General features: G+C 38.8%; 1 protein-coding gene across 3 annotated transcripts; it reads right to left on the bottom strand.

The window, feature by feature from the left end:
- Nucleotides 1-9533: 9533 nt before the first annotated feature.
- LOC106067812 (trypsin-1-like) lies at nucleotides 9534-23899 on the bottom strand. Of its 3 annotated transcripts, XM_056025008.1 has the most exons (9): nucleotides 23755-23898; nucleotides 23598-23649; nucleotides 22265-22391; nucleotides 21550-21656; nucleotides 17968-18078; nucleotides 16956-17113; nucleotides 16713-16858; nucleotides 15601-15655; nucleotides 9534-9722 (listed from the first exon to the last, which is right to left on the bottom strand). In XM_056025008.1, the coding sequence occupies exons 1-9, from the start codon at nucleotides 23795-23797 to the stop codon at nucleotides 9598-9600; spliced, it is 924 nt and encodes a 307-aa protein (XP_055880983.1). In that variant the 5' UTR covers nucleotides 23798-23898; the 3' UTR covers nucleotides 9534-9597. The 3 variants fall into 3 exon arrangements, with proteins under 3 accessions (XP_055880983.1, XP_055880985.1, XP_055880984.1); XM_056025010.1 differs by lacking the exon at nucleotides 15601-15655 and having other exon boundaries at nucleotides 23755-23899; XM_056025009.1 differs by lacking the exon at nucleotides 22265-22391 and having other exon boundaries at nucleotides 21550-21651; nucleotides 23755-23899.
- Between the last annotated feature and the right edge of the window lie 702 nt (nucleotides 23900-24601).

Raw genomic sequence — 24601 nt, 5'->3', positions numbered from 1 at the left:
AAACCGCTTGACCAATCTTGATAAAAACTTGCAGAAATGTTCCTTGGGTACTAACTTAGATCGTAGTGTATGTATTGTTGCCCTAAAACAAACTTAAAACCTTCAAAAAGATCAACTCTATTACAGCTATAGTATTTTATGGATCTAGGCTTTGTTTACAATGTTGACATGAGACAAGATCTAAAGGATTTAGATCTAGATCTAATTTTAAGAACTACACTTTGCACATATAGTTTTTTACTTTGACACATGAAAATACAAAATATAGTCTATTGAGTTAATTATTTAATAAATTGAAGCTTCGAATTTGTGTTTCAAAAGAATTTTTTTTCATAAATTCCTTCCATATATCTGTGAATTCAAAACGTCCTGACTTACTTATAATACCATTCATTTAACCAATCGGGTAAACCCGTTTTAATTGTACTTTATATCCTATTCATCTATCGCTACTTTCGTTTTTAATAGATATGATATGGGCAGATATGGGTAAACACATTTTCGCAAAACTAATTTTATTTTTCGTAGCGAAAGAGAAAAACTTGAAAGGATCATTAGATAAGTTTAACATACATCTAAATCCAATCCACTACATTAGTAAACACAAACTAAGATCCCGCAGGCCGCGAATAACGTCAGGCTAGTATATATATATATATTTAATCACACACACACATCAAGATAGGAAACACTAGCCCGTAACAATAGAGTAGGAGACAGCTGAACATGACAGAGCATCATGGCGTTGCGCTGTAAAAACGCGCACAAATGGACCTTTTTCCCCAATCGTAAACAACCTTTATTAGCCACATGATTCTCTATCTCTTCTATACAAATTACGTAATACACATAGACTATCGCGTGACAGTTTTTTTTCGTTGTTTTATCAATATCATCATGTGGGTCAATGTTGTTTGTTTACGATTGGGGAATGAGGTCCATTGCTGAGAAAAAGAGAACAGTGCTGGCAGAAGAAAAGCGCCAGAGAAAAAAGCAAGGCCAATGGCACTAGCTCCAGCTCCTGCCCAGTGTGCAGCCGATCTTTCCAGGCTCAAATAGATCTCAGCAGCCACATGAGGAGGCACATAATCTCATTGCAAATCCCTCATCTACCTGGATGACAAAAGTGGTCATCATCGAACTACGATGGACAAACTATTTGTATATAAATATAGTTAGATTTCTAGTTCTGTGCGTGTTCAATATAATTGCATATGCGAGCAGGAATAAAAATTAAACTTCGAGCCAAATAATAAAACCTCCTGTCACACACGCCTTCAGAATGTATATCTTCCCTCGTTGATCTTATAAAATCATGACATTTTATTCATCACATTGTTTTGTTATCTTGTTTGTTATGTTTTAATCTTTCACTAATACAAAATTATAATTACTAAATATGGATTTGAAAAAAAAAACAATTAGCAAAGTGTAAATTATCTTATACATGGGTTGTTTCTTTTGTAATTAAAAGATTAATACTTTAACATTATGATAGTTTTTTAATGAATAGTACGTCATTTGAGAAATTATTTATCTTCCTACAATGAATGTAAATGTATATCTACAATGACATGATAGAAAAATAAAATGCTTACCTATTGCCCAGACCAAGACAAAACTTAACACAAGACGCATGGTAGATCTTTTGACACAGAGAAACAGTCAGCTCTGGACAGTTGTTCGGTTTTATATCTAAGTCACCAGGGATTACTTTATACATTTGTGCGGACCCTGATGTTGCATTTTTTTTAAAGCATATATCAACTCATTCACTCTGTATGTTTAGTAAAACGTGTCGACACATTATTTCTTTCACATTCATTCTCGGAGCTAGTTGAAACCTTGCGCAATTATTCATTAGCATAGACAAGAACCAATAAAAGTACAGGTAGTTAATTACTTTGTTTGATACCAACAAAGGAAACTAATCCTTCAGTATGCAAATATATGGCTACATTTGTTTGGTTAATTCCCCCTTAAATAATTGTTAACGCTGTTTCTCCCTCTCAAATTTTCCAATCAAGTTGTTTCTTAAAATAAAATATTTATTGTATCTAACAAAACATGAATCAATAAACAAAACTACTCAATTAGTCAATTAATTATTGATAATTTTTTTTGTTTCATATCGAATAAGGTAATTAGCTTGTATATTATTGGTAGATATAGTCTTAATGAAAGCGCTCTTCCCCTTTAGAAAAGCTTTGTTCTGTTTTAGAAGTAATTATTCTTTAAATAAATGTGGAATTTAAAAAAAATAAATGTTATCAAATTGATACTTTCATATGATTCGGTGTCTCATTTGTTTGATTCAATGTTTAACTGACTATGGTGTTTTATTATGGTTCAACAATCTATGATGCTTTCTTGTGGTTTTGAGGATTATGATGTTTTCTTATCTTATCCTATATAATACAGACGTTACTTCAAAAAAGAAGATGATTACGTCCTACGCGTCATGCATTCAGTCATGCATATTAACCAATGACTTAAAGTCTGCCAAGTCACTGGTTTTCCTGGCTAGCTCAAGCAATCCATTCCATGCTCTAATAGCACTAGGGAAGAAGGAGCATTTGTACAAATTTGTCCTAGCATATTGGACGAGGGATGTACCTTTATCTTTGTGTCTTTCTGAGTATTTTATTAAATTTTGTTTTTGTATTTGAAGATTATGGTTCAGTGTTTTATGTATAATTGCTACTTTACTTTTGAGCCTTCTGTCCTGAAGGCTTTCTAAATTTAGTGATTTTACTAAAGGTGTTACTCTAGTGAGTCTAGTCAAATGTGAATATTCGTTTGTTATGAATCTCACTGCTGACAGATTGAAGAAAACTACAAATTTACAATACCTTCAAACAATGCAACATTTTTTTTGGGTTGCAGTGTCTAAATATTATTTAAATCCAATAGTACCCATCAAATAGATTTAGTCGAACTTGGAATTTAAAAAAAAATGTCAGTCTAAATGGAAGGAGCTGTGGCTGAGGCATTCCACGACATGTAGATAGCCAAATGTGTGGAAGAGGAGAGAACGATTCAAGGAGAGAGGCAGAGAGAAAGAAAGGGAGTAAGAGAAAAAGATTGAAAGATAAAGTGAGAGAGAGACAGAAAGAGACACAAACAGCAAAAGACAAAAGAAGATTGAGAGAAGTAAGTAAGTTACATTGACTTGGAAAATAAAACTTCAACCCTGGTGTCAGTAACTTCACTTCTAATCAAAACATTTATAAAAAAAATATTTTATAATCCATATAATTTTATGATTTATTTGCCCCTTTCTCTAACTGTCAGTGTCTCTCTTTAAATATATATATATATATATATATAAATAAATAAATAAATAAATAAATATATATATATATATATATATATATATATATATAATAATAATAATAATAATCTTTATTATCCGTAAGGAAATTTGTCTTACAATTTGTGCATTACATCAAACAAAAACATTATAACTATAAGAAACCAAAGTGTACATTCACACCAGACTCACTCATATTTATTTATTTATACATGTACACATATATATATGTGTTTTAGATTTTCTTTTCATTGTTTATAAACATTATATTAAAATTGGTTTCAGAAATTAAAATGTGAGAATCATAATAAAGTCTATTCCTATTGACATCATGTCTTATTTTTAAAACATGTACGTAAGGAAAAGTCCAATCCTCGCTTTAAAAATCTGGCCGCATACGTGGCATGTGTAAGCTTGGTTTGTTGCAGCTAGGCCTGCGTCTTCCGTCAGCTTTCTATTGGTTCTGTGCTCCTTCACCCTGTCCACTCTTCTTGCTTCAAATCTCAAGACTCCGAGACTCACGGCTTCACGCAACGAGGAGCGATCGAGAGCTAGTGCTTCCCAAACGTCAATGTTGATATCGCCACTCCATGAAGGAGCTCTTGAGAGTTTCTTTGTAACGCTTGTATTGACCTCCGTGGGAGCACACAACTCCCCGTACAGAAGTCGTTTGGGAAGGTCATTATCTGGTATGCGGACTACATGTCCCGCCCATCGAAGGTGGGACCTTTTTACTATCGCATTGATACTGTTCATGTTGGACAGATTTAAGATTTCCGTGTTTGGTATTTGGTCGGACCAACGCACCTTATGGATACACCTTAACAGCCTATGTGGAAGGAGTTTAACTTTTTGATGTGGCGGGAATATAAGGTCCAGGACTCTGATGCATATAAGAGTAACAGGAGAGCTACAGCACTGTAGACTTTCAGTTTTGTGGATATGCTGAGTCCTCTCCGTTGCCACACTTGTCCCTAAAATCTGCCAAAAGCAGCACTGGCACCAAAGTCTACCTCGTAATTATGTTATAATGTTTATACTAGTGGCGTACTAGTTATTAAATCATTTCGAAACATTTTGTTTCTCATATCTATCCACTTGAATTATATAGGCTTGCCTTCGAGTCTAAAGTTAATAAGGAGCGCAGTATTTGCTTAACTCGCTCGCCTACCACATGGACATAAGGTCGAAAGACAGCGATACAAACAGCGATGTCCTTGCAAATGCCTGGATGGACAGTATAGAGGGACTTCGTTGGGGTTTGACAGTTACGCTGGGCAGGGTAAGTAATCAACGTATGAAGGACAAACGCATTCCTAAAGCAGTGACGTAGCTAGGAATTAGTGATTATTTGGGGCCCGGGAGAATTGACCTCATTGGGGGCCCCAGCAATTTGTGTAATATTTAATATTTATTGTAAAAAAAAAACACACTCATTTGGGAGCCTCCTCAAGTGGGGACCAGTTTTTTTTGTCTGATTCCTCTCCCCCTTTCCCGCACCCTAGCTACGCGTCTGGCCTAAAGCAACAATTTCTGATGAGCTGAAAGATGGTCGACGTAATAGAGGTGCCCCACGGAGACGATATGAAGACCAGCTTAGGTGCAGACTTCATATAACTGACTTGCAAAAAAGAGCCCCTAGTTTCCTGAGAGATGAACTCATATTGGTGACAAGGCAGTGAGACCTAGGTCTCCCGTAGTGCCCTGGTAAGGAACTCTGCTGTTTGGCGTAGTGCCTCATAGCTTCCGTACAAACATAATGAACCACTGGATACGTCTTCCCGCAGCTCGCGGAGCTGCGGACACTCTTGCAAGACGTGCGCCAACGTCTCTTCTGATTCCCCACAGTGTCGGCAACGGGCATCAAAATTTGGCCGGAACCGGGCGAAGTACGCACCTATGGGGCAGTGTCCCGTACGCCACTGCGCTATTGTTGTTTGTTCCGACCTTTTTAGCCTCCACCACGGGTCCTCTCGATTTGGGCGGCGCATGTGCTGCCAGACTCCCCTGGCAGTGTTGGAGTCATCCCAGGATTTCAACCACTTTTCATGTACCCACTCTCGTATTGCTGTCGTAGCCTGTTGGAGCGTACTTGGTGACTCGAAAGTGGGCACGGCCAGCGCTCCTTCTCGTGCTAGAGCATCAGCCACGGCATTGCCCCTCACGTCGCAGTGCGAGGGCACCAACTGCATAACGATGACAGCTCCAATAAGTAGGCGGATGTTATTTGCGGCGCCTAATGCCTCTTCCACCAATTTGGACTTTCCCCCTAAGCCAGCCATGGCTTGGAGGCAGAACTGGGAATCGGTAACCATTACAAAGGTTGTCGCAACGGTTATCAGTTTTTGGAGCACGTAATGAGGGTATTGGTTATCGCCGTTAATTCTGCATCAAAGCTACATGCGGCGAGGCCGCATGTGTCTGACAGCTTGTCTGGTTCATGGTCTGGGTAACAGATATAGGCCCCATACCCAGCTCTTACGGGGTCCTTCATGACCAACCCGTCTGTGTAACAGTAAATGGCATCGGCCGGGTAGGTCTTTAGTGTGTCCAATGCCATCTTCCTCAGTAAATCCGGGTGTGTGTTCCGCTTTGTGGCCCCCTCCAACCCGTGTATAGTGAAATTTATGGGAGGGATGGGCTGTCTCCTCCAGGGCGGGCACGTGCTTATCCGTCGGATTGGGACCCGATCAGTGGAGAGGCCAGCTTGAGCACTCAAATTTGACACGCAGTGCATAAATGATGTCCGTTTTATCCTGTTTTTTACTCTCCACCGAGTGACTAATGTATGGGTCGGTAGCCCTGTTTCGCCCCTTTTGTAGCGTTCCAGGGCCGTTAGCATGGCGCGCTCTCTCCTCAGGCTGAGAGGAGCCACGTTGGACATGATTTCTGCAGCGGAAGTTGGGCTCGTTCTATAGGTGCCGCAAATGAATATGAGAGCCTGGGCCTGTACACGGTCGAGTGATTCGAGGGCCGTCTTGCTTGCGTACACCTGCACGGGCAGGCTGTTCTCGATTTGGAATCTGACAGCCCCTGTGTACAGTGTGCGGAGCGTGTCAGCTCGGGCGCCCCACTTGGTACTGGCTAGCTTTCTGAGTAACCCAAGCTTCTCCGAGGCCTTTCGTTCAACATCCTGGATGTGCAAGTGCATTGAGAGCTTCCTATCTAGGGTGACTCCTAGATATTTTGGCGTGTTTTCACGTTGGAGTCGCAGCCCACCGAGTTGGAGCTCGAATGGGGCCCCAAGAATGTCGATTCCCAGGCTGAACACGCTCCAGGTCGTTTAGGCAACGTTTATCTGAATCTGCCATTTTGAACAATACGAGGAGATGGTATGGAGGTCGGCTTGTAATGTTGCCTGAAGTTGGTCAGTTTTCTTCACGGTTGACCAGAGGACAATGTCATCAGCAAATAGCAGTTTGAAAACAAGGGGGTGAGCTGGGCAAATCATTAAGATAGGCCATGAAAAGGATACATGAGAGGGCGGATCCCTGGGGTAACCCTCTTATAGGGGTATTTTCCCCACTTAGAGAGTACTGGAACTGTGTTCGTGTTTTCCTCTCAGTTAGGAACTGTTTTATCTAGTTGTAGGTCCGCCCGCGTACGCCCATGGCTCTAAGCTTAAGATAGAGGCATTGCTTCCACACCCGGTCATAAGCCTGTTTTAGGTCAATAAAAACTGCATATGTGCTCTCGGACCTCTGGAACCCATCGGCCACCTCCTGCATGAAAACTGTGACCTGGTCGATCGAACTCAAGCCTGCCCTAAAGCCAGCCTGCGCTGGCGCTAGGATACTGGCACTCTCAAAGCTCCACACGAGTCGCTCGCTGACCATCCGTTCTACTATCTTGCCGATAGTGGATGTCAGGGATATGGGTCTGTAGGACTCCACTCGCGTCTTTGCCCTTTTTTAGTATTGGAACAATGGTAGCACAGCGCCAGGCCCTGGGTAGTCTGGACTCTACCCAGGTCCGATTCGCAAACTCAAGGAGCTTGTCTTTCGCAATACCCCCGAGATGTTTTACCATCTCAGGAGTAACCTTATCTGGCCCCGGAGCCTTTCTGTTTTTGCACTTAGCTATCGCTCTGTCCAGCTCAGCACGACAGAAGGGCGCGTTGCACGTGTCCAGGTCTTCCGACCCATTCGACTCCCTCTCGAGTCTTTTACGCTCCTTGCTGAGGGCTATAGGCTGACTTTTTTTCGGACTTGCTTATTGAAGCGAAATATTTGTTAAGCAAGTCGGCCATTTTTTGATCTTTTGCCACTCAATCCCCACTGGATGATAATAATGGAGTGGCTGTACGCGCCGAATCTTTGGCCTCAAGATTACGAAGAAGACGCCAGGCTTTGGAAGTATCAAGAAGATCCAGCCCGGCACAGGCCTCCCTCCAGTGATCCGCCCGTACACGTTGGGCCACCTCGCTGGCCTTCCGGCATAATGCGTTGAACTCCCTGCGGCATTCGGGGGTCCCCTTTCTTTGTGCTCTTCGCCTCGCCCGTTACCTGGCCCTGACTATTCGATCTAATTCTCGGGACCAGGCGGGTCTATGCCGTATGCCGGGATAGGTCCGCGGGATATACTTCCTAGCCGCACCCAAAATCGCTGCAGTGATTTCGACGTATTTTTCGTCGACTGTCCCTTCCTCCACCGCGATACACGACAGGGTGGAGTCGACAGCCGCCCCGTATGCTGGCCAGTCAGCCTTAGTGTAGCTCCATTTTTTGGGCCGTTTAGTGGCTACACCCCTGGCCTCTGATAGAGGGCAATAGTGATTTCTCTGGGCCTATGATCGCTTCCAACATCCTCAAGCTCATTGATTGTGGTGTTCCCCTTTAGGTCTGAGTAGATAAGAGTTAAGTCGGGTCTCGATAGAGACCCCTTTGCCAGTGTGTTGGAGGGTTGGCGGACTATGTTTATTCTGCAATTATGTTTATTTTTAACACAGCTTAGATGCAAGGGCTCTTAGAAGTTAATCCTACTAAAGTCCAATCCCTCACTACAAAAGTGTTGAGCTTTTTAGTGATGAGTGAACAACAGGCTAAATTAACCACTTTATCTGTTTCTCTGATAGCCTAGCGCTATTCAGCATTGTTACAGTACGGAGCTGATGGCCAGCATGTTGCTTTACTTAGGTTATTATGGTTATCGTGACCCAAGTAACACAACTTAATGGAGTGCGTTATCGTCTTGTTGCGTTTTCGTGACTCTTCATATCTTTCATTTTTAATATTCATCTATTCAGCTTGCAAACTCTTCAAGGGTTAAAAAACATTAAGCAATAAAAACATTAACTTTGTGTTTTACTTTTACAACTTAATAAATGAATGTATAGATCTAATAGACTTTAAAATATTCCAATCACAGGCTAGTTGATGAACTGTCAAATTTCTAGGAAAAAAGGTTAGAACCTGGACACATATGAGTTCAAACAAAAGGTTGGAACCTAGACACATATCAGTTCAAACAAAAAGTTGAAACTTGGACACGGATCAGTTCAAACAAAAGGTTGGAACCTAGACACGGATCAGTTCAAACAAAAAGTTGAAACCTGGACACGGATCAGTATAAACAAAAGATTGGAACCTGGACACGGATCAGTATAAACAAAAGATTGGAACCTGGACACGGATCAGTTCAAACAAAAAGTTGAAACCTGGACACGGATCAGTATAAACAAAAGATTGGAACCTGGACACGGATTGGCTCAAAAAATGGTTGGAACCTTGAAAAATATCAGTCCAAACCAAAGGTTGGAAACTGGACACGGATCAGTTAAAAAAACTATAATAGAAAAAAGGAAATTTCTAGCTTTTTTTTCGTTTTTTTAACTTAGAGGCAAGCTAATTATAATTTGTTGATCTTTATGTCGCCATAGCTAACTTAGAGGCAAGCTAATTATAATTTGTTGATCTTTATGTCGCCATAGCTAACTTAGAAGATATATTCTATTCGTTTTTATTTAGAAAATTGCCTTTTTTTGTTCCCTGCGTCTATATGGTGCCTTTTTTTTAAAGTGCGAAATACTTTCCCATAAAAAAGCTGTTTTCTTTTTTTTTTTATATAAATTAGATCTTAGCTTGTTTCAACGGTCTTTTTTTTTTATACATCCACAGTATGTATTTACACCTCTACCATTAGTAAATTACTTATGTCTATATAACCTTTGAAATTCCATTTTAAAATAGATTTATATCACAGTTAAACTAATTTACATGTATTGTTGTTTCTCAATATTTTTATTTGTGTACAATATTTGTGTAGAAATGACAGTAGTAAGACCCTTATCCAATTATATCGTCCGGCAAATAATTTATGATGCGATTGATCCAGTCTCGGACAACCATGACGTCAGTGTAGACACTGGTGTAACCAGGGTCGGCACATCCATAGCCCCAGCTTACGATACCTGAAATATAAAAAAAATAAGAATAAACATAAACATGCTTCAAAAATTAAAATATTTCGGCATTGATGGTTCATTGCATTAGTGGATTAAAGATTTTCTGGTAGGGAGAAAACAAACTGTAATTATAAATAGCTTTAAATCAACACCAAATAACCGAATAGTTGATATATGATTTTCTATAATGTTTATAAGATACTTATTAATAAAATTGCATAGGTCATCGACTGGTTGGGTAATGTCTTTTTCTAAAAAGTATGTTTGTTGAAAGTTTAATGCAGCTTGGTGTAGTTGTGCTAGGTTACCTTTATTTCTGAGTAAAATTTTTCTTTTGGGTTTTGCATTGGCTACTGCTTTTATCTGACTGTGTTTTAAATGATATCATGGTCTGATAGACCAGGGATAACATCATAATCTACTACTAATCTAGGTCTGTTGGTTAAGAAGAGATCTAATGTGTTGTTGAATCTAGATCTAATGATTATGTTGTGTAAAATTTCTATATAAAGCACATATATGTCCTTAAGGCTTTGGTGTTGATCTATGGTTAGTTTTTTCCAATTTATATTTTGTAAGTTACTATCATCCATAATCCAAAACACTACATTTTTACTTTTTTCTTTAAGTGTAGTTAACTGATTGCATAGTTCTTGCATGTACTTGTCACAAACCGCTGTGAGCCCACAACCGTTTGTGTGTGTGTAGCAGAACAACCGCAGTCCACTACCATGGCCTTAGTTATTGTGGAAAGTTTTATGTTTGTTGACTGTTATTTATATTTGAGATCTAATGCAACTATTTACGTTTTTAATCTATTTTAATTAGTTGAATTAGATTTATTTTATTATTGGAAGGGGAAATAAGTATTTTTTGTGTGCTTTAATGTTTATTTTGTTGTCACGTGACCAGGCGACCTAGGCCATAACGAGGGCGGGGTGACCTGGGAAATTTGGTGAAAGGGGCAGTTGGCGCGGCCTACGTCATCACTGGTCAGATACCGATGATGCATGTAGACGTAACCACTGAGGTTATGCGTCACTGATGATGCAAGGGGACGTAACCACGGTGTTGCGGTGTAGTCCATGTGGGAGGGATTTTTTTGCTCTGGAAACGAAGGAACAGTAATCGTGGGTTTTTGTAGAGCGGACGGTCGTATTTCCCGCTTCTGCTAGTTCCTATTATTGTACGAGAAAACTTATAGTGAAATCTATCGTTCATAGTCATTAGAGATCTGAGTTTAGTCACCAGTTGCTGATGTACCTGCATGTAAATGTTTTATTTGGAAGAGTCTATATTGGATGTAAATAAAGTTATACGCCTACGTTTTTCTAACTGTATTCCGGTGTTCAGTTTTATATCTTATTTATATAGACAAACACCAAATTCGCGACAAGGCTAAAGTCACCAAAGTTCCAGCGTCAACAGTCGGGCCTCCAGAATCACCCTAGACCACGACCAGTTAAAGCAGGCGCCAGCACACTGCTAGCGTCTTGTGACAGTACTCTAAACTGGAATTAGGTGGTCTGTAAATACTGCCTATTATAAAGGATGTTGAGGTGGTGTTGATTTTAAAAAATGTTGATTCTATTTTTATTTTTTTTGAGTTAGGTAAGGTAATTTCTGCTGCTATAAGATTGTTTTTTTTTAATTGCTTAAAGAACTCCTTCATGATTATCTGCCCTATCTAACTCGATATAAATATTTTATATAGATATAAAATATCTTTAGGGAATATATAGTAATTTTAACAATATTGTTGTAACTCCAGTGTCTAACTGAATGGGTTAATGTGTGTGTGACCTATGTGGCGAATCACACAGGTCAACGGCTGTTGACCAAGGGACATTACTGCTTGTACACGCAAGTATAACCAGTGTTATAATCATGTGATCAAAAGCCTTTACTGACGAGAAACATTGTGTAAGAAAGGACAGTTGAGTCCAGGACAGCAAGGCCGTAAGAAGTAGTGTGCGGTAGACTGTGAGTCCTCAAAAATGTAGCTCCACGAGTCCAAGAGAAGAACGAGAGACTTGCAGTGTTTAGTAGGCAGTTCTGTTGTGTAGCAAAGCATTTGCCAATGGACCTCATTCACCAATCGTAAACAAACAACATTTAGCCACGTAATAATATGGATCAACAATGAAAAAACAGATCACTTGACATTTTGGATTACGTAACTTGTAAGAGATAGAGAACCACGTGGCTAAATGTTGTTTGTTTACGATTAGTGAATGAGGTCCATTGTGTTGTATTGACTGTTGATGTAATTGTGATTAGACCGCCACATTGTTACTTAAAACTCTTGTTGTCAAATTATTTTGTTAGATGTGCTGTGTTTTTTAGCAGCGTTTACAGAAGGTCTGGTTTAGAAGATCGTAACAATATATATATATTATGTTTGAGGAAATTGGTCTTTCGATTTGTGCATTACACATAACAATAGCAAACATAATAAACGTGCATACCAGTTTAACTCAAATGATCTACCAACAAACAAACATTCTTATTAGAAAAAGACATTAACCAACCAGTCGATGACCTCTGGAATTTTATTAAAAACCATCTTAAAAGCATTATAGAAAATCATATACCAACTAAATACACATCGAACAAAATAAATAAATGCTGGTTTAATAATAGACTAAAGATACTTTGAAAACAGAAAGAAAACCTATATGGAACATTTAAAGAAACTAAGGCAGAAAGAGTTTACAAAAAGTATATAAAAATTAAACACCTAACCCAAAAAGTAAGCAGATAGCTGCAGAGTGAATACATAAACAATGTAATATCCAAAGATAACAACAAAAACCTAAGGTCATACATTAAGTCTAAGAAAATGGAAACAACAGGCATAGCACCATTAAAAGATGAACATAACATAATACATAATGATAATGAAACTAAAGCTAACATCCTAAACAAATACTTTGCATCAGCATTCTCAGCCCCAGGAGACAAAGACATATTACTTAAATTAAACTAAATAGACAACATAGAAGATATAGTAGTACAAGAAAATGGAATCCAAAAACTATTAGCCAACACCAAACCAAATAAAGCTTCTGAACCTGATGGTATTCCAGCTAGATTACTCAAAGAACTAAGCAATGAGCTAGCCCCAGTGTTCAAAATACTCTTTCAGGCATCGCTTAACCAGAGCAGAGTACCAAAGGACTGGAAAGAAGCTAATGTCACCCCCCCCCCCCTATTTAAAAAAGGAGAAAATTTGACACAGGAAACTATAGACCAGTATCACTTACCAGCATCACATGTAAAATCCTAGAACACATAATATGTAGCAACATCATAAACCACTTAGACAAACATAATGTCCTCACCCCATACCAGTTCTGCTCTAGAAAATATAGATCTTGTGAAACACAACTAATAGGACTAATTGATGATTTTTCAAAAGGTTTAGACAATAGTGAATAAATAGATGCTATCTTACTAAATTTTTCCAAGACTTTTGACAAAGTTCACCACCATAGTTTGCTTAAAAAATTAAAATATTTCGGCATTAATGGTCCATTGCATCAGTGGATTAAAGATTTTCTGATAGGGAGAGAACAAACTGTAGTAATAAATGGCTCTAAATCAACACCGATAACAGTAAACTCAGGAGTACATCAAGGAACAGTCTTAGGTCCACTACTATTTTTAATTTACATAAATGATTTACCAAATTGTATTACTTTGTGAACAAAAGTCAGATTATTTGCAGACGATTGCATAATATATAGAACAATAAAAACAACACAAGATACAGATATTTTACAAAGAGAATTAGATGAATTACAAAAATGGGAATCACATTGGAGCATGTCTTTCCACCCAGAAAAATGTCAATTGTTAAAAGTAACAAAAAAACTAAAACAAATTAATTCCACTTATCTTATTCATGGCAAACCAGTAACACAGAGGAAAAACGCAAAATACCTAGGTGTTATAATAAATGAAAAACTGTCATGGAATCCAGATATTGATGAAACTATAAAAAAATCAAACAAAGCATTAGAGTTTATTAAAAGAAATTTCCATAAATCAAATATGAACATAAAACTAAAATGTTATTTAACCTTGGTTATGCCAGTAATAGAATATGCATCCTCCGTTTGGGACCCCTCAACTCAAGAAAACATTAAGAAACTGGAACAGACACAAAATATTCACATTTGACTAGAGTAACACCTTTAGTAAAATCACTAAATTTAGAAAGCCTTCAGGACAGAAGGCTCAAAAGTAAAGTAGCAATCATAAATAAAACACTGAACCATAATCTTCAAATACAAAAACAAAATTTAATAAAATACTATGAAAGACACAAAGATAAAGGCACATTCCTCGTCCCATATGCTAGGACAAATTTGTACAAATACTCCTTCTTACCTAGTGCTATTAGAGCATAGAATGGGTTGCCTTAGATAGCCAGGAAAACCAGTGACTTGGCAGAATTTAAGTCATTGGTTAAAATGCATGACTAAATGCATAACGCGTAGGACGTAATCTTCTTCCTTTTTGAAGTAACGTCTGTATTATATAAGATAAGATACCTAAATAGCAACTTAGATTTCTTTAGGACTACCTGATTTATTACCAGGCTATAAATTGTTTACTTTGCCAAGGAACCCTATCTTTTTTTTTAAATAATCATTATACAAAGGCCCACGAGTAAACGCTGACCTATGCATTACATAGGCTCGTGAGTTTTAGTATCTATTACGTTGAACTGGAACAGCTCATGAATTCAAGTATCACTCTTTCCCACAGTGGGGTAGCTAGGGATTTGGGGCTCCTGCATTTCGACATTCAACATCATGGCATTAGATAATAGCTTAAAATTAAATTTAAAAAAAATTGGATACTCATTTGAGGGTGGCTCAAGTGGAGACCCGGGAGGATTTTATAAATTGGAACCACCTCCCCCACCCTAGCCACGTCACTGCTCCACTACTCGTCCAGCTCTAAGTAAAGTAATGTTTCCCTATGAGACCATGTTGCCTATAGTGGGGATGATGTTAAGATAATCTGTTTCTTTGGCTAACGGTTAACGAGCAGGGTGTCATGTGGCCAGCATAACCATCAACCGCCTTTACTTTCCCCAACCAAAGTCAGACACCCATTAGAATAGAAAGTACTTAGGGGCGCCCTGAAAATCCCGAACCCAGAAGCACGGGTTCCGAAGCCAAACGCTTAACCACTGGACAACCGCAGCCTCCGTCCAACTCTCCGTCCTCTTATTTCGACTTCTCAAATTATTTTTCTACTTTTCACGTCCTTATCCACAAATTTGATAGGCGCTGTAATACTTTTGTCCGGCCTCTTTTTTCTTATTGAATCCTGCAAAGCGTAACAATCACATAATATTTCGGGTGGAAACCCCACCCCTTATTATTATTTTGTTAGCACATTCAATAGAACTGCCTTTATTACAGCAACCCCACTATTAACCCACGAATTCTAGTATAGGAGACCTCTAATTGAAAAATTAAAAAGCATTCACTAAAATACTTACTTTTGACCTGTGAATTCTGGTATGACTTCTCCTTCAGCCTCCCTCACCCCCAGACATACAACCACTTCCGCCTTTCAGCTCATCATCGGAATATTTGAATGGCTTCATGACTTTTTTGTTTCTCCCTTAGCCTTTTACATTATAGCATCCTGAGCATCGAGGTCTCACGTAATTTCTTTTTTGGCCAAACATCCTCCCCCCCCCCCCGCACCTTTTTTTTTGTTTTTGCCTTTTTTTTTCTGTGAGGCTCAGAATGGGTGATGAGTCAGTCATTCAGGGGCAGTTAGAAATATAGTGTAGATTTGATCTATTTTGATCTCTCTTTTCGCATCATTTTACTTTCCAAACATGAGAAGATCTCACCTATTAGGTTCCATTCGTTCAATCTGTAACTATAAAGTGGACCACCGCTATCGCCCTGTATAAAGTAGAAGACATATAAACAGCGTTATATATTAAATAGTATGAAGCGTGATCGTGTTGATTACTTAGATAGAATCCATTTTAGACCATGCGGTCTATAGGCAGATGATGTAAAGGTCATCCATTTTAGACCATGCGGTCTATAGGCAGATGATGTAAAGGTCATGTGTTTTTTGGCCAACAGTTAACGAGCAAGGTGTTATGTGGCCAGCACAACGAACAGGCGTGGTGATGGCTGAATAGTGCTTGTCTGTCGTACCGATGGGTTTGATTTTGAATTTTGGGAGTCCACCAGCTCCAGTGGATACCCTGACATTAGTTGGGGAGAGAAATGGCGTTTGGGCTGGCCACTAACCAACGGTCATAGATGCAGATGAACTTTTACACCATCTTCCAAAATAGATCGCAAGGTTTGAAAGGGGAACCTTACTTATATGTTAGGCTGTATAGTTAGCAATGTCAATATATTGTTGTAACTCCGATAGGACATTCTGGGACTTGATGGCTGAAGTCCATGCCTATTTGTACTGTAAATAAATACCTAGTTTATTGTTACCTCCTGCCTTTTGTTGAGTGCCTACCTTAGAGTTACAACAATATAATAATAGCATGACTTTCCATTATGTCATTTGATTTCTCTTAAATACTTAGAATAAGTAAACATATGTGGGAATTACCAGTAAGGATTTAGGCAGAATTACTGCTAGGAAGGTGTAGTTATAAAAGGGTTGTAGTTATAAAGGGAGGAAGTATTTGTCCATCATAACAATGATGACAGTTTCTGTCATCCAGGAACCTGAGAGATTGCATTTCTGAGGCTACACATGCGGCTTTCTACATTAAGTTATAGGAACCAATTAAATAGAGAATTTTGTAGTCATAGGTTTGGTCTCTAGATACTTATGTAAAATTGTGAAGATTATTGGTGCTATAAATTTATTGGTTTTTATTTATCATAAAAAAAATAACTTTAAAGGTATCAGAGTAGCTCTTAATTATACGCAGGCCATAGATTGATGCATTCTGGGATACATGAGTACAAATCTTCTTACGTCGCAAGCATCGATTCCACCAGATCTCAAGCCAGCACAGAACATCCTGTCAGTGATCACCGCATCAGCAGCGTACATGCTCTGGCAGGTTTCCCGAGGCATGATTGGGACAGTAACCTGGTGCAGGACGCGAGCGTGTGGGGTCTCTGAGGAAGACAGAATCTTTAGCTGGATTTAGTGAGCAGGTGGCATGTAATTGAAGAGCTCACCCAGCGACCTATTTATCAATTAACTTTAAATTACCTGGGCGTAGACTACCCCAGCCAACGACAATGGCCTTTTCCCCGACCAACATGTCTTCATAAGGCAAGCACACGGGAGAGATGAATTCATTTGTTGGTACAGAAGTCGATATGCTGAATATCGCCACGTCGTAATCCAATGTCGTGTGATTAAAAAATCTGAAAAAAAAATCAACAACAAAGAACTGCAAAATTGTTTAAAGTGGAACATAAATCAAGATGTAGACTAGGAATTCTGAATGATTTAATGATTCGTTATTACTATTCTTAACATTATGCTTTGTAAAATGTTCGGTTAAAGTTGCAATTTTTAGTCAGATTCTTTCCTTATGTCGATAGAGGTACTTATAACTTGTACAGAAAACATGCAAAGAAACTGAACCACTTCCACGTGACATGTCTAAGAAAAAAAATGGATGTCAAATGTATGATAGTCTTATATTGAAGAGGGGGGTTCTATCGTAAATTTCAGAGGGGTTTTAAAATCAAAATCTTCCTTTGCTATTCTCTTGGAATTTGGGTATTGTCTTTATTTTTTAATTTTTTTTTATAGAAGAGGGGTATCGAATGCAAAACCCTCTGGTAGGGGGTTTTAAACTCAAAACCCCTTGACTGCGCTGGGTGTTCAAACCGTTGAACCATGAAACGATTTATATATATAGATAGCATAATTTAAGCTATCTTGACATGACCATCCCATAATTTTTCAATCGGACACAACACAATGAGACAACATATGTTCCGGAAGCTAAAAGTCGGGCCTATCGAGACCTGCCCTTGTGAGCATCACCAGAGAATGCTGACCATGTCCTTTAAATTTGCTCACTTTATCTATAGGCTGAACAAGACTCTGGCCCCAAAATCCTCCTATAGAAGAAAAATTATAATGAGAACTGCCTAATCTGGAAACCACTGCACGGTTTATCTTAGATATAGGATTACTGATCTGAACCATCCTACATGTACTAATGAGAACGAAGAAGAAGAAGAAGAGGACTATTGGTCATACTTACGGGTGTATACGGAGATTAGAAAACTCCACTTTGATTCTGTGAGGCTCAGTTCTGCTCGAGACATTGTGTACGCCACAGAAGGCCAAGTACTGGCTAGATTGATTGTTATTTCTAAGATGAAAAGTTCAAGCATTAATTGAGAAATAATTGAATGCAGGGAATGTTTCAATTTTAATGCTCTGATTTATATCTTGACTGACACGAGGCATACGTTATTTTCCTCATTTTCATGTTTACTGCAACCAAAATTCAATTCGGACTTTAAAAAAAAGAAATACTTTGAGTTTTCTGTATTAAAATATTTATTAAAAATTTCAAACAGATTTAAGTACCTATCTTTTACCTACCTACCTTTACCTATCCCTTAGTCTGTAGGACCGTTTGGGCACCAGGCAAGATTTGTCGACCGTCTTTCTCCATTCCTCCCTTTTTTTTGCCTTGTTTAGAACCTCTCTCAATGGTAGGCCTGTCCATTCTTTAATGTTGTCCTCCCATCGCTTTTTCTGTCTGCCTCTTCTCCTTTTCCTGGCACTGTTCCGTGAATGAAAGTCTTTGCGAGCCCTGTAGATCTTGTAATGTGGCCAAAGGTTTTAAGCTTTCGTCTTTTCACGATAGTTAGCAGGTCGTCATGGGCTCCGATCGCTACAGTAACCCTGTCTTTGATTTCTTGGTTTGTGATGCGGTCTTTGAATGTGATGCCTAGGATCCTTCTGTAGCATCTCAATTCCATTGCTAGGATCCTCCTCTCAAGCTCTGCATTCAACGTCCACGACTCGCAAGCATATAAAAATGTGGCCATGACCAGAGAGCGCATCAGTCTGATTGTAGTGCCGAGGGCTAAGCCCTTATCTTTCCATATTATTTTAAGTTTTGAAAGGGCTGCTGTGGACTGTGCTATTCGGGCCAATAATTCGGGTTTTGTTCCCTCATCTGAGACAATAGCTCCGAGGTATTTGAAGCTGTTAACACTAGTTAGCTTTTCACCTCCAATACTGATGCTTCTTTTAAAGCCCTGATGGCTATTGGTCATAATTTGAGTTTTTTCGGCATTTATTTGCATGCCATATGCTGCGGAAGTCTTGTCAATGCGCATCACCAAGTCAGCTAGTTCTTCTGTCCCTGCTAGGCCGTCAATGTCATCTGCGAAGCGCAAGTTAGTAATTCTTCTTCCTCCAATGCTAACAGTACCTTCATAGCCCTCGAGGGTATCTTCCATTATCCTTTCAAGGAAGATATTGAAGAGTGTTGGTGACAGTAGGCAGCCTTGTCTTACTCCAACTGTGGTTGTGAACCAGTCCCCAATATTATTGTTGAAGTACACCGCACTGGTGGTCTCCTTGTAGAGGTTCTGGATAACTTTGATTATGTTTTTATTAATGTTGTACTTTTCCATTGTCGCCCAGAGTGCTCCGTGCCATACTCGATCGAAAGCTTTTTTGAAATCAATAAAGACATGGAAAAGATTCTCTTGGTGTTGGAGATATTTCTCACAGAGTATTCTGAGGTTTAGGATTTGTTCTGTTGTGCTGCGACCTTGTCTAAAACCTGCTTGTTCTTCTGATATGATGTTGTCTGCTATCGGCTTTAGCCGGTTTAATATGATTTTTTATTTAAGTACAAATTTTAATAAAACAAACAATCAAAACTGGCAATCAAATCATTAAATAAGAACAATCTGATATAAACTTTGTCACATGTAAATTATGAGTGAGTCTGGTGTGAATGTACACTTTGGTTTCTTATAGTTATAATGTTTTTTTTTTTGGTGTAATGCACAAATTGTAAGACAAATTTCCGTACGGACAATAAAGATTATTATTATTATGTTAGAAATGAACGAGTAGTCATTCTCTGGCGCTGCCAGGGTCGAGTTTCGCTAAAGAGAAACAAAATTCATCGTAGTCCCTTTAACAGTTTCCACTGAGGAATTTTCTGGTGATGTGGTAGGTCTGCAGCAGTACCGCCCTCTGACAGGCAACGAAGATGTTCCTAGGAATGTTAAGGGCCTTGAAGGTGTCTGTGAGGTCAGTTGTTATTATCCCCTCGGTTGATATAACAATGGGGTATATTGTTATTTTGGACAATTTCCATAGACGCTTAATCTCCAAGCCTAGGTTCCCATATTTTCTTTGTTTTTCTGTCTCAGTTTTTCTTAAATTATGAGACAGTGGTACGGCGATATCGATAATGGTAGCGGTTTTTTCTTTTTTATCTATGAACAGCAGATCCGGGCGATTGAAATCTACCGTTTTGTCGGTCAGAATAGGCCTATCCCAGTACAGCAGATGTTCAGTAGACTCGAGAACCTCTTGCGGAGAGTATTTATAATAAGGGGGAGTGTCCTTACCGATCAATTTGTACGTCAAAGCCAGGTGTTGGTGTATTCACTTTGCAACTTGATTATGGCGACCTAGGTAGGCTGATTCTGATAGGGCTGGACATCCTGCCATAATGTGTTCAAACGACTCGCCCACATTTCCACATTTTCGGCATTTGTCGACAACGTTGAGTTTCAGGATATGCTTCTCGTAATTTTTTGTCCTGATTACTCTGTCCTGTATTGCTGTAACAAAGCCTTCTGTTTCAGGATAGAGATGACCTGCTTTGAGCCATGTTAAGGAAGCAGCCTTGTCGATGTTGTCCCCATGTAATGAAGCCGGAAATTTTCCGTGGAGTGTTTTTTCTTGCCATTGGCGAATCTCATGCCCTACGTCGTCCAAACCGACATTGACATCAGCATTGTGTAGGTTCAGAGGAGTTGCTTCGGAGTCGTATTTCCGTAGGAAGGAAACTAATTTGTTGCTGGAGGCGAGCAGTTTTGATCGTATTTTTAAAACTTGCATCTTACACAATTTGAAGATGTTCTGCAATCCACGACCCCCATCCTTCCTGGGCAGGTATAACCTTATGGTGGAGGACTTGAGGTGTAGGCATCTAAACTTCCCTCATAAAAATTGATTTTTCTTACCAAATAATCAAAAATACTTTGTGCTATGTGCATATAAAAATAAAAATTTAATTTTACATTTTTAAAATTGTCATCAAAATTTATAATTAAGTTTCTTACAATTCTTCACTCATCAATACTTCCGGATGGACATACAATTTATGGAGTCGCCTCTATGTAAAAAACTCGTCAATCTATCCTAGAGTTCAGAAGTTGTGTACAAACGTTTGTTAATCGTTCTATCCTATCCTAGGGTTCAGAAGTTGTGTACACACGTTTGTGAATCGTTCTATCCTATCCTAGGGTTCAGAAGTTGTGTACACACGTTTGTGAATCGTTCTATCCTATCCTAGGGTTCAGAAGTTGTGTACACACGTTTGTGAATCGTTCTATCCTATCCTAGGGTTCAGAAGTTGTGTACACACGTTTGTGAATCGTTCTATCCTATCCTAGGGTTCAGAAGTTGTGTACACATGTTTGTGAATCTAATTCTGATGCACGTAATCGAACAGTGAAATGAAAGTAAAAAATTTTTTTGGGCAAATACTACATCTTATCATTATGTACTTGCGATGATGTGACCATATACGTAGGCTTAAAACAGTTAATTTCTTTAAAGTAAGAACCTTACTTACTGTACACAATGAGCTGCAGTAATCATGAAGTAATCCCCATACAAATTCTTGATCAGATCAGCTCCACAGAAATGTGAATCTGGGTATTGGCTGTGTCGTAAACTACACTTTGTATTAGAAAAAGTTAACAATTGGCGTTTTTTTTAAATGACATATATCTCCTTGGACAAAAAAAATTAAATGTATAAAACTGGTCTGAGATAAGGTTTGTGGAAGATTAAAGTTGCACATGCTATTTGATCCTATGTTAGCATCAATAATGAACGACAAACCAAGATATTGGTCAAAATCTCAAACTACTGCCTGCAAGAAACAACTCACCAGCAATAGTGCCAGAAGCTGGATTGGGCATACAGTATGAAGAGCAACAGAAACTATTCCAAAGGATGCTCTGGACTGGAACCCACGGGGGAAGAGAAAGGCTGACAGACCAAAGCAAACAGGGAGGAGATTGGTAAACGAAGAAGCTTCGATAGACTCGAATAGCCTCGGATCCAATTGAGGAGAATCGCCCAAAACAGAGTCTGAGGGCGTAGTTTATGTTGTGGCCATATGCTCCACTGGGAGTCCAAAGGATTAAGGAGGAAGGGGAGACAGAATGAGAATATTGGTAACAAAAAAAAATTCCAAAATAAATACGATAGAATTTTAATCTTTTAAATTGTCTGGCACTACACTTTACTACATGCCCTTGTTCCCTATTATATCGACTTACTATAGAAGGCCACGAGTTCCTAACAGATTCGAAACCGCCCACAACTCTGGTATTAAGTTCTTGGGTTCCATTGTCTGGCAGCGTCGGTCTCAGCCCACATGTACCCGAATCGATAGTGTTGTGCAAACTGAGGTATAAAAATAGAGGGAAAGATACTTATAATATTGTAACGTATCTCTCTGACATTTTTTAAATTTTATTTACTATAAGTTATGGTGTGATTCATCACTGAATGCAAGTAGTGTAAAAATTAAAGTTCCCCTTTCAGACTTTGTGATGTATAGGACAGAAGGTGTTAAGGTCATCTGTTTCTTTGACCAACGTTTAACTAGCACGGTTCATGTGGCCAGCACAACGACCAACAGCCTTTACTTTAAAAAACTAAAGTCAGGTGCCCATTACAGTTGGGTTAGGGGTGCCCTCAAGATCTGTAAATTCCAAATCCCAGATTTCACCGAGATTCGAACCCAGGACTCCAGGTTCGGCAGCCTGTCACCGTAGAAGACTGTGTAATATCTGCACTTCACTGTACTTCTCTACACTTCAATGTGCTGACCAAGCTGTACTAAACATTTCCAAGTCGAACTCAACTCTACCGATATGTACACACCTCTCTCTTTTTTTCACTGTATCGCCTGAGCTTGCACACTCACTCGCTGGCTTAGATAAGATCCCCCTAAAACTTCTGGAATATCTGAGAGGCTCAGCAAGTCCATTTCGAAAGAGCACGTGACATCCTTCCTAATGGTCAATGGGGATACCAAGTCCCTAGTGGACTTTTTCGAAGGTTTCCTATTCGTAAAAATTATTTGATACATTTTGGTCTCGTCTCAAGCACTAGTGCATTATGGCTTACGATTTCATTTCGTTAACGATTTATATTCTTTTGATTGTGTGTCTACGTAGTTTCTAGAAGAACAACCTGAAAGTCGTTTTATTTTTTAAAATCGTATCATTCTCAAATAAATTTCAAAGCCAGTTTCAACTATGGAGAACTGGGCCTAGGGATTCAATCAATGCTCTTTAGTTATCCAGTACTTGTGAAGACGAGGGCGTAGTTCAAATCTTATTATAAATCATACACATAAGCCCAGTGTTTCTCAAATCGTTTTTCTCCTAAGTACCTGCTGAATATGTGTTTTCTAAGTACCCTGCTTTTTTCTCTCGATCCACTAATACAAATATGCAAAGCAAAAATACCATTTTCCTAATTAACGAAATTCTTTCAAATACGAGATCTACAATATATAGGCCATTTCATCCTATCGGTCATCGTCTCAGGCTGAGAACTCTGTTAGAACTACTCACGTGACCTGAGTGCTTGGTTACCAACCTTATCTTAGCAGTCACGACATTTCTGGCTAGCAGCGACGCTACTCTAGGAGCTGAGAATACAAATGTGGAATCATGTGAGCTCTACAAGATATCAAAAAGTGTACGAAACAAATCTACATATAATATTCATAAAATATGAAACTGAATTCACAGACCTTGGGCTGAAAAGATTAACACGAGAACTAGAATATCCTTCATGTTAAGCAGCCAGTCTACTTGAAAGATATGAAGCAATTTGCATAATTGTCTTAAAGATAAGGATCTTGATTCTGGCCAGCTTGGTTTCTGCTAGCTATAGCTCGTCTGCCTACATTGTAATGGTAGGACAACACGTGCGTGTATGGACCAGGAAATCATTTTATCTTTTTTAGAAATATGTAAACATGTATTTCTTGTATTATTAGAAGCAACCTGTATGTGTTTGTGTTTGTGCTTGGTATATGTTCGTGTGTTTAGGAAATTATGTAAGAGTTGGAGACGGGGACGTCTAATACAAAACAGTTTTAATTCTCCATTACTTTTACTTTTATATTACATGTGTCTGAGCCTTTCTTGATATAAAAGGAGGTGGGGAATTTACCTTTTCAAGCCCCCCACCTTTTTATACGAGCTTCATCCACAAATTGTGATGTTTGTGGTCTTTTATTATAGCTCTATACAGCTATCTAATGCAAAAGCCATGCTGGCGTATAGATTAACTGATACACATTTACACAATTCAATAAAAGCTTGAAATTATTTTTATGAACAAACTAAACTTGATTGTAAATATTAATAAAACAGGCTTTCTGTCACGAGGTGAAGGTGTGTATGCATGTATAATCTATTTTTACAAATGAGCGAATCACGGAAGTGAGTTGGTTGTCAAAAGTAGAGAGTGCAGTTTGTGATATGCCGAAAAGTAGATTAAAAGTTTATGTGTATTGATCTAGTTGTTTAGTTGTTTTATTCAATAATTACGGCGGAACCTCGGGACACCTAGACGCACCGAGAATGTATTTG

This window comes from Biomphalaria glabrata, chromosome 3 (assembly GCF_947242115.1).
Source record: "Biomphalaria glabrata chromosome 3, xgBioGlab47.1, whole genome shotgun sequence".
In the NCBI taxonomy this organism is placed as follows: Eukaryota; Metazoa; Mollusca; class Gastropoda; family Planorbidae; genus Biomphalaria; species Biomphalaria glabrata.
The sequence above is the reverse complement of the archived record's forward strand: the minus strand, read 5'-3'. Positions and strand labels throughout refer to the sequence as shown.